At 43.6% G+C, this 13507-nt stretch overlaps 1 protein-coding gene across 2 annotated transcripts in view; it reads left to right on the forward strand.

The window, feature by feature from the left end:
- Nucleotides 1–5475: 5475 nt before the first annotated feature.
- Nucleotides 5476–13507, forward strand: part of GRIN2A (glutamate ionotropic receptor NMDA type subunit 2A) — a 193950-nt gene continuing 185918 nt past the window's right edge. For both annotated transcript variants that reach the window (XM_056338121.1, XM_056338122.1), the window contains exons 1-3: nucleotides 5476–6026; nucleotides 6864–7089; nucleotides 8575–8997. In XM_056338121.1, the coding sequence (XP_056194096.1) occupies nucleotides 8593–8997 (405 nt within the window). In that variant the 5' untranslated portion in view covers nucleotides 5476–6026; nucleotides 6864–7089; nucleotides 8575–8592. The remainder of the gene's footprint in view (nucleotides 6027–6863; nucleotides 7090–8574; nucleotides 8998–13507) is intronic.

Consider the following 13507-nt stretch of genomic DNA (forward strand, 5'->3'; position numbering starts at 1 on the left):
TAGAATGAAACTAATTAGATCTACTAATAATCAAAGTTGGGCTAGAGAGCACTGCAGCCTAGAATTCTCCTTGTTCAGGGAAAAGCAAGAGGCTTTGTTTCTATAGGAAGCAAGGAATGGGGTTACTTAGACTGGAGCAAGACCAGAGTAAATGCCAAACCTAGAAGAACCATGACAATTGCACTTTAGAGAAAAGTAATACTTAAGTAGCTTGACAGCATTCTTGTATAGGAACAAAAGGCACGTAACATGTATGGCAGAAATAGGTAACAGAAGGCTCTGACTCATCATGTGGAACTGTAATTGAAGTTCAAGGGGGATTTTTCTATCTTGGATCTATTCCTGCTGGCTCAGATGTCTCATAAGCCTTTAGCACCTAGTTTTAATAGAGCTAGTGCCTACAATCAAGAAATGGGTTGGATACAAGGAGCAAAATACTACTCATCTTAAAAATATCTTTCAGCTAGAGCTGAGGTAACTTTATGTTGACAAGAAGCTTCCACTGACCTTTACTAAATTTGATTTTCTGGATTTAGAAAAGTCTCAACTCCCTAAGCAAAAATTTGCTTAGTGAAGCACTGAGAAGCAGATGCAGTGTAGGCATCTTGATGCTTCCCACTCAGTACAGCTTTCTTTTTAGCAAACAAGTGCCACCAATGAACAATGTGTGAGAGGTCGCTGCTGTCTCATATCAGTCATAAGTAGTAATTTTCTTTGTTTAATTCGACTTAAGTGAAATAACTTCAGAATATTCCATGAAAGTTTGTTTTGCAATTAACACCAATATTGGTAAGACTAGTAGCTCGCCTGTCTTCAAGATTCATAAGGTATTTTTCTGAGTAGTATTTTCAATCCTAACAAGTCTGTCCAGCCCCCTTAATACCTAATACGCCTGTACTTGTCCAAGGACTAGGCTTTGGATTTTGTTCCCTCAAAAGATCAGAACGATAGCAGTCTCTGACTTAAAAGAATTTTTTGGTAAAACTTTTGGAAATATGTATCAGCTAAATGCATAGGGGCTTTTTAAGGTATAAGGCTGTATAAATGTAGACCATCTCAAATGTGGAGACACAGAGAATGTTCCATGTGAGGGGAGAGCAAAACCACTGCTGCCATTATACACTTCAAGAATCTGAGTGTTCTTTAGGTAGACTAATAGAAGTTAGTAACTATTTGGCTAGGGAGCCTATCATGCTGTCCAGAAATAGATACAGAAGAGACAGTTTTACATGGTCCAGGGTGTGAGTGGAAAGATGACTTGAAACAGTATTTTTAAAAATTCTGATTCATAAAGGCTTGTCACTTTTGCTGAATTCAGGGAGGATTACGAGATCATACTTTGGCCCTAAATAAATAATGGAAATTTTTGACTGCTCCTCTACAGTTCTGAGTATTAATGAACAAACAATACTGGAGATATATATATATATATATAAAATACAGGTGTTTTCTTGGGTGTTCCTAGAAGGTTTTATTAGAAATATACTGGTATTTTGATATTTCACAATTTCTAACTGGGGGAGAGCAGGAAGGGAAGAAGAGAAGCAGAGAAGCATTCTTAAACTAGGTATTCACACCTGATTCAACTCCCCAAAGCCCAGACCTTGTGCAAGCAGCTGGATGTGCAATGGGATTGCTACTGACAGTCTTCACAGGACCGCACTGCTGGGACAGACATTTCTTTGTTAATAGAGCAGCTTTAATTAAAAAGTACAGAGTTCATGATGAAATTCTGTCTTGACCCTCAGTTAGATTTTACTATTTCAGTGATTTTCCAGAGAAAGATAATTCCTCTTGGGAACTGCATAGCAGAGTTTGGAAATAAAGCTAAAGATTAACTTGATATGGGAAATTGATTACAAAAGAGGCAAAGACACAATCCTGGCGAATCTCAAATAACTCTGGTGATTGGAAGTGAGGCAGGAAGGAGGAACTCTGGCTGAACTATCCCTGGGGTGTTCCTGCCCTGCTGGGGGTTGTTTGCAGAGAGGCTGAAGTGCTCTAATAGCCTCCAGCTCTGTTTAGTGATGTTGCCTCCTTTTTTTCCGTGGCAGCCAGCTCATGTCCTTTGCAAAACTGAGAGTAGCTTAAGGCCATCATTTCACGCATGACTTGGTAAATTGTGCAAGAAAGAACACTGCCAAATGAGGAGCTAAGCCAGTTTTCAATAAGAGGGCCATCTGTGACCAACTGTTTCAGTAAGTTTGAAAGCAGTTGAGTTCTTTCCCATTTTTACTTTGAGTTCATTTAGCACGTGTGTAACTTTGCTGCCCCCCCAAGAGTAAGTTTATGTTACTGTATCCCCGTTTGCTATGCATTAGGTTCCTGAATCGAGTGGTTTCATTTCAAACTTGATCTTGTGTGGTACTGAAAAATGGCTTTTCAACAATGTCGCTTTTGATTCTTGCTGGAGAGCTTTCTCAGGGTAGATGAAATACAGATATTTGTGGCAGATAAGATGCATGCAAATACATTGTTATTGGTCACAGCCATGTTCCATAAACATAAGAAAAGTTTATTGCTGGCACTAGAAACATTTTTAAATTGGAGTGAAATCTAAGTAAGGCTCTCTCCCTTAATCTAGCCAGTTTTCTGTAATCACTCATTGCCATTTTGTTTCACAGAACATATGAAGTCTTGTGTAATGGTGTTTCCATGTAGCAAGGATTACTGAGCAGATCTGCAATTGGGTTTAGAGGTCTCTTGAATCGTGGCTTAAACTTTTGCAACAAAGACTACCTCTGTTGAAAACAGACTGGCAATAATTTGATATTTAACTTGTAGAAGTATTTTTCTTGGCTAATTTTGGTATCATTGCATGAGAACAAATTATTTTTAAAAAGGGTAATTGTACTTACCTTACTTAACACCGCTCTTTCTAAGAGCAAGAGGAAGATAGAGTTGCTTTCTTCAGTCTGGGGGTTAAATCTGACTTAATTTAGCTGCCTAACATGTCTGAGGTAAGCATTTTACAGCTGGTAAAGTAAAGCAAATGGAGAGAAAGTAACAGGCAGTGTCACTAATGAGTCAGCAACAGACAGAAATCTGCCTCCTGCCAGACTGTGAGACCCCACTGCCTCTCTTTCCTCCTTTGGAAACATTTCTTGTACCTGATAATTTGGCTCCTTGGTTCTGTTGACAACTGTACTCTGCAACAGGTAATTTTCAGAAAAGGGAAACCTTTTTGTAATTTAATGTCACTTTGGAAGGGACTGAGTGAGAAGAGAGTTTCTGACCTTTAAATATGGCTTTATGTAGCAGGCAAGAGGTAGGGAAACCCCAGCTGGAAAATATCCTCAGAAGTAAAGGATTCTAAACTTCTTGAAGTTATGTTGCAGCTTCTTTTAGATAAGTGCACAGCTGTCTGTGTAGAAAAGGCAATCACTTATGTATCAATCCATCTGCCTTTCAGAATAAATGCTCTCCATGAAAATACTAAATTTGTAACTTAATCTCCCAAGTGCAGGGACGTTAATGTTTGCTACACTCCTTTTGAAGCAAGTGTTCCCTTTTTACACACAAATTACAAGGGTAAGTTGAAGACACTTAAATGTAAATTTTGTTTTCTTGTTTCTGCTGAGTGAAGTTGATTTCTTACCATGTTTGCAGCTCTTCTCTTTAATCTTAAATTAAACTGTGCAAATATAACTAGAAATGGACTACGGATACCTATTAAAATAGCAGTCTAATTTTGCAGCATTTACTCAACTCTGTAGGCAGTAATCTGCTTGAATTTGGTGAGGCTTTTGGGAAGACTGCATATGTACTGTGAAGATTGCCAAAAAAACCCGTTAGGGCCAAACTTAATATGTTTTATTTTAATTCTAATTTGCAAATTAATTTGGACTAAGTATTAACATGATATTTCACAAAATTTTATAAGAACAATTGGGGGAAAAATCTGAATAATACTAAAGTATGTCTAAATTGAGGTTAATGAAAATCATATAACTCTGAAGTTAGAAAACTTAGCTATTTCTTGTATTGGTCTTTCAAACCATTAAATTCAGTCAATATATTGTACACAGCATGTTGCAGACTAAGTGTTCACCAAAGATGCCATGTCACTTCTAATATTTTAAATATATGATAATGTTAGAGCCATATTGGTTTTCAGCATTGTGAATTTCTCTTGCATTTGAGGATCTCAAATCCCTGGGTTTGCTGCCATTTCAATAAATCTACTGAATGATAACACTGAAATAACCCTTACACAAGGATGGAGATGCAACCTCATCTCCAGTAACCACAACAAGCATTGCTGTAATATTTACAGGAGAAAAGTGTGCATCAAGGGTGAAATGCAAAGATGCATTAAACTGTCAAACTTTTTTTTTTTTTTTTTTAAAGCACAGTTGCAGCTGCTTAATGCGTTAGTCTTTCTAGGCAAAGCAAATGTATAAGAAAGTAATCTCTGAATAAGTTAAGGAGATGAAATCTTTTAAAGGAGGGAAAAAAGGCATAGATTTATTGGGGAATTTTATGAAAAGTCTGTCAAAGGCAGTAAAGCTGATGCATTGTTAAATGTCTTTGGGAGTGAGTTCTCAGCATTCTGTGTCTTCATGTGGTGAAAAGCAAACTTCAGTGAGTGGACAGTTGGCATTATCCTATTTGAACCCAAAGGTTTCCTCTGGCATAGGTGCCTCATTGAGTGGGTCTGCCAAAATGTGTGCTTTGGCCTTACATGGAAGTGTTCAGCATAGAAATATGTAGGACTGTACAGGATGGAGCACAAAAGAGAGCATCACCTATGTATAGTCATTCGTGCAAAACCAAGTAAGTCGTGGCAGCTGGAGCAGGATGGTGGAAAGGGGAAAGCTGAAGAGCAGCGGAGTGCGGGAGGAGGTGTGGTAGTGTGTGCTGGTGGAAGGTCGTGGTGGTGTGGTGTGGGAAAGGAGGAAAAAACTGCTCAACAGCAAGGTGGGTCTGACACCAGGGCCGTGCCGGATGAATGGAAGACAGAAATGGGCACAAGGCTTTGAAATGGGGCATGTAGAATGGGGGATGGAGCGGCAGGGATGCCCAGTGGAGCCGAGGTCTACAGAGCGTTTTTGTGAGATTTGGCTGCGGTCTGGAGCTTTTAGGTCTGCTTTTAGTGTGGAAGCTGCTGCTCCACATTCCTCCCCCTGAGCCCCACGGCCGGGATTTCTGGTTGACAGCCTCCGCGCCAAGGGAAAGAGCACTGCGGGAATCCCCGGGCTGCAGCCTTCGGCTGGGGCCGCTACCGTGCGAGGAGTGCTCAGCCCCGCCGCCCTGCTGCCCCACACCCGGTGCTGTCACTGTTCCCCCAGCTCTGACACCCCCTCCCCCGGCTGCCTGGGTCTGACTCAGGCATGGTGCCTGTGGAAGCAGAACGGGGAGGGCGGGGGGGCGGTGGTTCAAAGAGGCCGCCACTGGTCTCGGTTTGACGAGGCGCCCGTGAGCATCGCCCCTGCGGGGGCGGCGGTGCCGGGGCGGTGGAGCGGAGCGGGGGGCGGCGGTGCCGGGAGCGGAGCAGCGCGGAACGGAGCGCGGAGCGGAGCGCAGCCCGCAGCGGTGCGCAGGCGGCCCCCGCGCGGCGGCGCCGGGTGGATCCCGCTGCACCTCCGGGGGCCGGCGCCGCCAGTCCCCGCCGCTTCCAAGCAGCTGAGGAGCGCGGGGGCTGCGAGGCTGCCGGCCGGGGGAACTGCTGCAGCAATATTGCAATTGCACTTTAAATAGCACACACACACACACACACAAAAAAAAAAAAAAAAAAAAAAAAAAAAGAGAGGGGGGAGGAAAAGGAAAAAAAAAGATGAAGACGCTTAAACGCCTCCTGCCAAAAGTAAAGAGCAAATCTCAGTTGCAATGGCTCTGCTAAAACTTGATCATGCGGGATTTCAAGCGATAGGGAGCTGCTGGGCTTGCATTTACTGCGGTGGGAACAAGTTGCAGGATGAAATCCAGGCGTTAAAGGACCTATTTTCCACTTCGTTGTTTGCAAAGGAATCTACTGAGATGACTTTGAGGATCTTTAAGCTGGAACTATGTGGAGGGAGCATGCAGTAAGTATTGCCCGTCGCCTTCCTGGCGAGCACTGCTGCGCGCCCGGGTACCGGGGCTGGGTGCGGGGTGCGGGGTGCGGGGCTGCGGCCCCAGCGGCTCCGGCGGCTCCGTGCTTGGCGCTGGGCGCCCGCCGGCCCCGGGAGCGGGCAGGGGATGCCGCTGCCTGCCTGGGCCGCCGGCGTCCTACGGCTAACGGGGGCCCCCTGAAGTAGTGTCTTCATGCATACTGCTCGGAAACGGTGAATGGAAAATTAAAGCGATGCGAGCTCTTCGTGGAGGGAGCTGCTAGAGTGCGTCTCCCTGGCTTGCTTATGGTAAATTGAGAATGGATCCGTTCTGTTCCAAGATCAAGAAGAGCTTTATCCCGCAGCCATTTAGCAGTTTTACAGATTATGCGTGTTTTGAACCTGTCAAGCGAACTCCTGCCCTTGGCCATGTGAATTAGTTCGCTCCTGGCTGCTCTTCCCAGGCTGGGTGTCTCTTCCCTTAGAGCCCAGCCCGTGCATTTCTCCAGGAAGCAAACGGGCAGTTGGGAGCCCGGGATTTTCCTGACCTGGATAGGATGAGGGACGTTTCCCGGACGGCTGCGGGCTCAGGGATGCTGTTAAGAAAGAGCTTAAATTTATTTCTAAGTGAATGCAGGGGGCGGGGACGACGACGACGACGACTTTTGGGTCTAGGCACTTTATTTCGGTTCACACACCACAGGAGATGGAAACATAATTTTTTTCCCCTGACAAACCTGCAACCTGACTAACGGCTTCTCACCGTCTCCTCTTCTCTCCCCCGTTGTCCCCCCCCGCTCCCCCTGCCCCCCCCCCCTGCCCCGTGTCCAGCCCCCCCCTGCCTGTCTCCCTGCCAGCGTAGCTGCCCTCCCGGGACGCGATGTCGCTCGCAGGCTGCGGCGGGGACCACGAGTGCGGCCAGCGGCGCGGAGGCCGCCCCTGAGCCCGGGCACCGAGGGGCGCGACATGCCCGCGGCCGCGGCATGCCCAGCACCAGCACCGGCACCGGCACCGGCAGCACCGGCACCCGCCGCCGCTCCGTCTCCTGAGGCGCTGGGTACGTGAGATGGCGCCTGCGGCCGCTAGGGGGCACCATCGCGCCGCCCGCCGCGGCTCGGGATGCCGGGGGCGCTCCCGGTGCGGCGCCGCGGGTTACGGGAGCCGCGCCGTGCTGGCTGCGGCCCGCGTTCTGCGCGTTGTGCGTAACTGTAATAACCGTTATTTCGCGGGCTCTGAGGGACGCTGAAGTGGCTTCGTCTCTGCGGGCATTTAGGTTTGTTTATTCCTACCGCTTTGCGGGCTACCTCTGATGCTGCAGCGGTGGGAGCCTGGCCCGCAGTGCCATGACCTCGGAAGCTCGGGGGCACTGATTTGTAGTTAAACGGTCTCTCGAGTGCTCATCTCCTTGTCTGCCCCGAATGGAGGTGGTGATACAGCAATCCCTTGTCTTGGTGTCTGTTTCAGCAGCAGATGATTCCAATTGATGATGGAGATAGGGCTGGTAGGGTGAGAGGGGAGATCTGAAAAATGCCACCCCTGGCTGGACAGCCCAGCTAGTGTTCTCTGCATGCTGCTTTGCAGCAAGCTTGGCTTATGTGGCACAGGGACTCCCTTCTTGCAGCTAGCAGAGAGCCAGTTATGGGGGTGGAAATCCCCCGGGGCACACAAACAGGGAGATCTTGCGGAGTCAGACCTGCTCTCCCTCCTTCACATAGTTCAGATCACTCTATGGCTCATGTCTCTCCCTGTCCTACTCTGTCTATATTCAGCCCCCTACAGAGATTCAGTGAAGACATGAAGTAAACCAATGCAGCGATGCTCATTTATGGAACACCCTCCCCTTCAACGCCAGTGACAACTTTCCGTCCGAGATCAGCAGTTCTGAGATGCTCAAGTGAATGCTGCGTAAGAGGAGGGAGAAGAATTAAGATAGAATATTGTGCTTCTGAATCTGTTCCAGAAATGCAGTAGACTCTGCTTGAGCAGCAGCTGTCTAGGAGAGATCTTCAGAAATAAACCAGCATGGTTCTGGGATGATGTGAGATGTATGGAGTGTATAGATCGGGCTTTCCAGCAGACTTCTGGCTCATTTCTCTCATTTTGAGCTAAAGCATCTCTTCTGATTAGGTTGTGACTAAATTTTAAATAGACATGCAGGACAAAGGAAAATAGTTTTTTGTGCTTTGCCTGTTTTAGGACAGCAAGGTTAAAGAGGAGGCTGATAATGTCTTTTTTTTATTTATGCTAGTCATTTTAAATTTGTTGGCCACCCAGGAATTATTTTAATGGTTTTTCCTCTGAACTTGTGCTGCATTTTTTGTCTTGCTTGCGGAAGACCAGTTGTAATATTGTCATTGGCAAGCCGACTTTTTTAGGGGATATGACAGGCTGGAATTGAAACTAAGGTGAAGAAAGCATTATAGAAAGCTGCTAAAGTTTGCATTGTGTCCAGAAGCATTCTGTTTAAAAACATTGGAGATATATGGTGTATTTTTTTTCTCTTTGTTGTTTTTTTTTTCAACCAATGTGATCACTTTTGCAGGGGATAAAGCTGGCAAAGATGAGGAAAATTGGCTGCGCTCTCCTGGTACTCCAAGCTCTTCTGGCGCCTTTGGATCTTGTTTGTGGAGCAGAGAAAAGTTATCCCATCCTGAACATTGCAGTGATTCTGGGAAGGACCAAGGATATCACAGAGAGAGATATCAGAGCTCTCTGGACCAGGGAAATGTCAGCAGACCTGACTGTTGATGTCAATGTAGTGACCCTTCTGGTGAACCAGACTGACCCCAAGAGCATCATAACACACGTTTGTGACTTGATGTCAGGCACCAAGATCCATGGAGTGGTTTTTGGAGATGATACTGATCAGGAGGCAGTAGCTCAGATATTGGATTTTATTTCATCTCAGACTTCCATTCCAATTCTTGGAATTCATGGTGGGGCCTCCATGATAATGGCAGATAAGGTAGGAAAATTTATTAAAAGCTTTTACTAGTCTAGTGTATTTCACTGTATTGGTATCTGGTTTGAATAATCACTACAAGCAGTTCAAAAAGGATGCTTCTAATTGTCTCTCTGTACTTTAGAAAAAAAAAATACATGGAGCAGTGCCCTTGTTGATCACTTATCAAATATTCTAAAATATTTCAGGGTTCATGCCTGAAGCTCAACTTTCTGTCCATTGTAAAAGCAGTCCTAAGGAAATTTTACTCTCCAGCACACTGAATGCTGGTCAGTTTAGAAATTTTACTATCAAATGACATATGGCTGTTAAAACAATCTCAAAATAGTAGGCCCATAAAATGATTTTAGGAATAAGATGTAAAATTATAAGCAGAAGTTCTGCAGTGCTTATAAGCAATAGCAAGCAATAGACATGAATATATTTGAGGACAATAGTAGTAATAGGACAATCATATTAAGCTGGACTTTTGTGATCTACTACAGTCTATAAATTAAGTAGTCTGGCAAACTTGAACCAGCTCTTGTATTAACTGTATGTATTAAATTAGATTTTTGTTAACTAGTTCCTTCCAATTTCCTGCTATAGTTAATGAGAATCCACAATCGGGTTGTCTGAACTCTGGAGATAATGACAAATCTTTTTGTTGGAAAACATCTCTGTGTAATCTGTTGTGAGACTGTGGAATGACAGAAGTGAGTCATGTACCCAGCTCATGTGTCTTAACATTATAACGTTTTTTAAAAAAAAACTTGCTAGCACTGCAGCGTTGATCTCATAAAGGGATCACTGCTGTTTCTGAACTAGGTGCTTAGCACCACACAGGTCTCTGCTCTCTGGCATGGGCTGCTCCTTGGCCTCAAAGTCCAAGGGAAGCTCCCACCGTGCTATGAAAGAGGATAGCTGAAGAGGGAGTGTATGAAGTCACTTACTGATTTTCCAGCACACAAGGCTTTTAAATGTTAATTGTATCTTTTTTTTTTCCTGATATTTGTGCCCTTTAGGATTTCTTAGTCATTAAATAATGTTATTCCTTTTAAGTGGCTTTTGAATAGTACTTGGATAGTGAAGAATCCATTTTTAGAATCCATCTAAAAATGAAATGGTCCAGATAGGTTGTTGTTTCGTAACTTGAGGGGAAACAGAAGCAGAGAAGATGCAGTGTTTAGTTACAATGTCAGAATTGGCTTTGAACTTTTGGAACTTTTTACCTCTAGGAAAGACTTTTTCCAATGGGCTAAGTGCTCTGTGTCTCAGTATTTTAAATGGTCTTCCTTTAAAATGTGTGTCATACAAGGGGAGGACAGTGAGTGCTGACTTATAGCAGAGATTCTATAACAATGGCTTTGACATCTTGATTTATATGGAAAGATCATTACAGTCAATGCTACTATCTTAAATGTAATTGCAGTGACCAAGTTAGAGGCAGTTATTTCATGTGCTTTTAAATTACTGTAAAGATTTACCCATCTTCATAAAGTTGGCTTTATATATATTTAGGAATTTTATTTGATACGTATTTCACTCAAGTTGCTATGCCAGTATAAGAATATCTGAAGATCCCAGCCAGTGCTGAGTGACGAAACACTGGCAGAAACCCTTACCGAACTGACTTCATGCTCGGTAGCAGATACAGGATGTTGCTGACACAGATCTATAGATCTATTTTTTACTTCTATGTAGGAGCCTCTAGAAAGTTAGACTGTATTTTTCTTGTCTCAGTAAGTTAATACTATTTTTATTATATGGTAATATTGTCATTGTTAGATCACCATCTTTGATTTCAGGGATTATCAGTTTGCTAATAAAACATTTTGATGTTGAAATTTGGCTTCTAAGATTTCCACTTGGGAAATCAAAATTGTTCTTTTTTCTGTTAAGACAATCTAACAGAGCTGTCTCCAGTAGCTTGAATTGGCTGAAGGAATTGTTTGTGCCTATAACTAAAATTGCCTTGATTTTTAACTTGGCTTTTGCAATGTGCAATGTCTTGCAACTGGGTTTGGAACATTGCAGTAATGAGACTTCAATGTGTCACTCAATTAACCATTCATTTAGGAATGAATTCCTGGGAGTTGAAGGTGAAATTCACAGTGCTGTCATAAAGGCAGAGGAGATGAAGTCTGAGGGAGCAGGAGTGCAAATGTAAAATCTGTCTTCCAAGTCAGTGTCAGATTTTAGCTGAAACACATGGGTGTTGGCTACATTGTGAAGTTGTTCAGTGTTTGAAGTCTTCTGTTTTGTCTCATACATTGAGATGGCTGGATGTGCAAAGAAGGTGCTTGGTCCCACTCCCACTTCTGGATGTAGCAGTTTCATTTATGTCCTTATCATGTGGCTCTAAGAGATATTTTCCTGCTTTGGGGCATTATGCTGGCACTGTGTTTTAGACGACTTGTACTTCAAAATGTGTGTGTGTGTAGTACCTGTTTGTTTGTAGTCTACCAAGCACGGCTGACACAAAGGTGGCACAACAGTTTGGTGAAGGTGCCAGGTGGTTGTTTTATGGTGCTTAACTGTCCTGAACATGAACTTAACTGAAAGCACAGAAATTGAAGTCATCTATAATGCTCTGTACTGCTGAAGACTTTACTGGAATGACTCGGAGTAGATAAGTTTGCCATATTTTTTATGGCTAATAAACACTATGGTGATGTGAACCACACAAAAGAGCCACCTCTTTAAAAAACAAATTGGTTTAGGTTTCTAAATATGAGATATGCCCACATTTGGAGCATGCAGTGAATAATGCAGGACATACAGCTTTTGAAGTGCTGAGTCCCCATGCAAACATCTGCTGTGAACGGTATGTAGTTTAGACTGCCTCCTCCGTTGGCCCAGCTGGCTGCACTCTACTTCAGTTTGGTTAAAGCTTGCCTGCACCAGCTGAGGAGACATGTTGCCTGATATAGACTATGAATATTGACAGACACGTGAAGCCAACAAAACTGGAATCTTTTCTGAACCTGGCTGATCTGCCTTCACCTGACATCTGCTGTCAAAACCCTACCAATAAACCAAAGTGACACTTCAGGATGGATCGTACCTACCTTCCCTGATCCCGACTCCTCTGTAGAGATACCCTTTGGACAGTGCCACGTGCTCTGTCTCCAGCTGAGTTTATCACCTGCTGTTGGCAGGAATTCTTCTGCCAATAAATGCTCCGTGGCTTTGATCACCAATTCTGCTTTAAAAACATATTCAGATGTGGGATAGTCTACTGAAACAAGATGAGAATTGTCTGGGGCATCTGTGCCAACCTGCTGTGTATCAGCATCCCTTGGAGGATGCTGAAAACAGACTGGCTGTTTATTCATCTTGTATCTGTTGACATTTGAGTGATCTCAAACCAAACATTACTTGGGAACTGTTTCCTGACTTGAGCATTTGGTTTAAAACTTACCTGTGTTTGTTTCACCACATGCTATCATTATAATGATAATATTTGGGATACTTTTCTAAAATGGAACATCATGGTTAGTTCTGTGACAACAATAAAACAACAAATTTCCTTCAGAAATGGGGAAAAAGCCCCTATGTATTATGAATATATACAGGAATACTTTGCATCTTTGAATGATACGGCTTTTGCATATTGAAAAACTAAGGCTTTTTTATCTTCTCATTAGAAATATTTCTGAAAGACATAACTTGAAGCATTTTATTGTTGTGGAAGTATGGACTGTTATAATACATAGCCAAATAGCATTCAAGGTGAGGGTAGTTTTCCAGAAGGGCTATTGAGAAGTGATCCTTCTTGAAACAGCTTTGGAAATTTTATGCAAAATCAATCTTTGCTTTTCCAAAAGGCAAGTACTTATATAGTTAAATTACAATTCTTCATTATGCTTTCTGATGATAATTTTGCCAATAAACACTTTTAATTGTTTAGTATAAAATCCTTTTGGCATATACCATCACTTTTGGATTTCTTTTTTTACACCCGTCCTCCTCCAAAATTGTAAATATAGAATTACAGAGCAATTGAAGTTAGAAGGGATCACTGGAAGTTGTCTAACCCAACCCCAGCTCAATGATAAGGTAACCTTAAAGTTAGATCAGATTGTCCAGTCAAGTTTTGAGTATCCTCATGGATGCAGATACCACAGCTTCTCTGGACAGTCTGTTCCAGTACTTAAACTTTCTCACCGTGCAAATACTTTTGTTATACCTCATTATAATTTCCCTCTGTACCGTGACCACAGGCTCTTGATCTTTTGCTTGAGTCCGACTTTTCTCTTGAGTCCAACTCTGTCTCTGTGTAGTTGTAGGTTGCAATTATACCAGCCCCTTCTCCGGGGCAAGGAGTTCCCTCGGCCTTTTCTTGCACCTCCTGCGCTCCAGTCCTTTGGACTCGCTCAGGTCCTGTATAGGCGAACCCAAATCTGGACAGAGGACTGCAGGCGAGGACTCATAGGTACCAAAGAGAGGAACAATCCCTCCCCTCAAGCCTCTAACTGTGCTCTTGCTTGTGCAGCCTGGCTAGGCTTTATCCCTGGAAGGGTGCACTGCT

Source organism: Falco biarmicus, chromosome 4 (genome assembly GCF_023638135.1).
Source record: "Falco biarmicus isolate bFalBia1 chromosome 4, bFalBia1.pri, whole genome shotgun sequence".
Classification (NCBI taxonomy): Eukaryota; Metazoa; Chordata; class Aves; order Falconiformes; family Falconidae; genus Falco; species Falco biarmicus.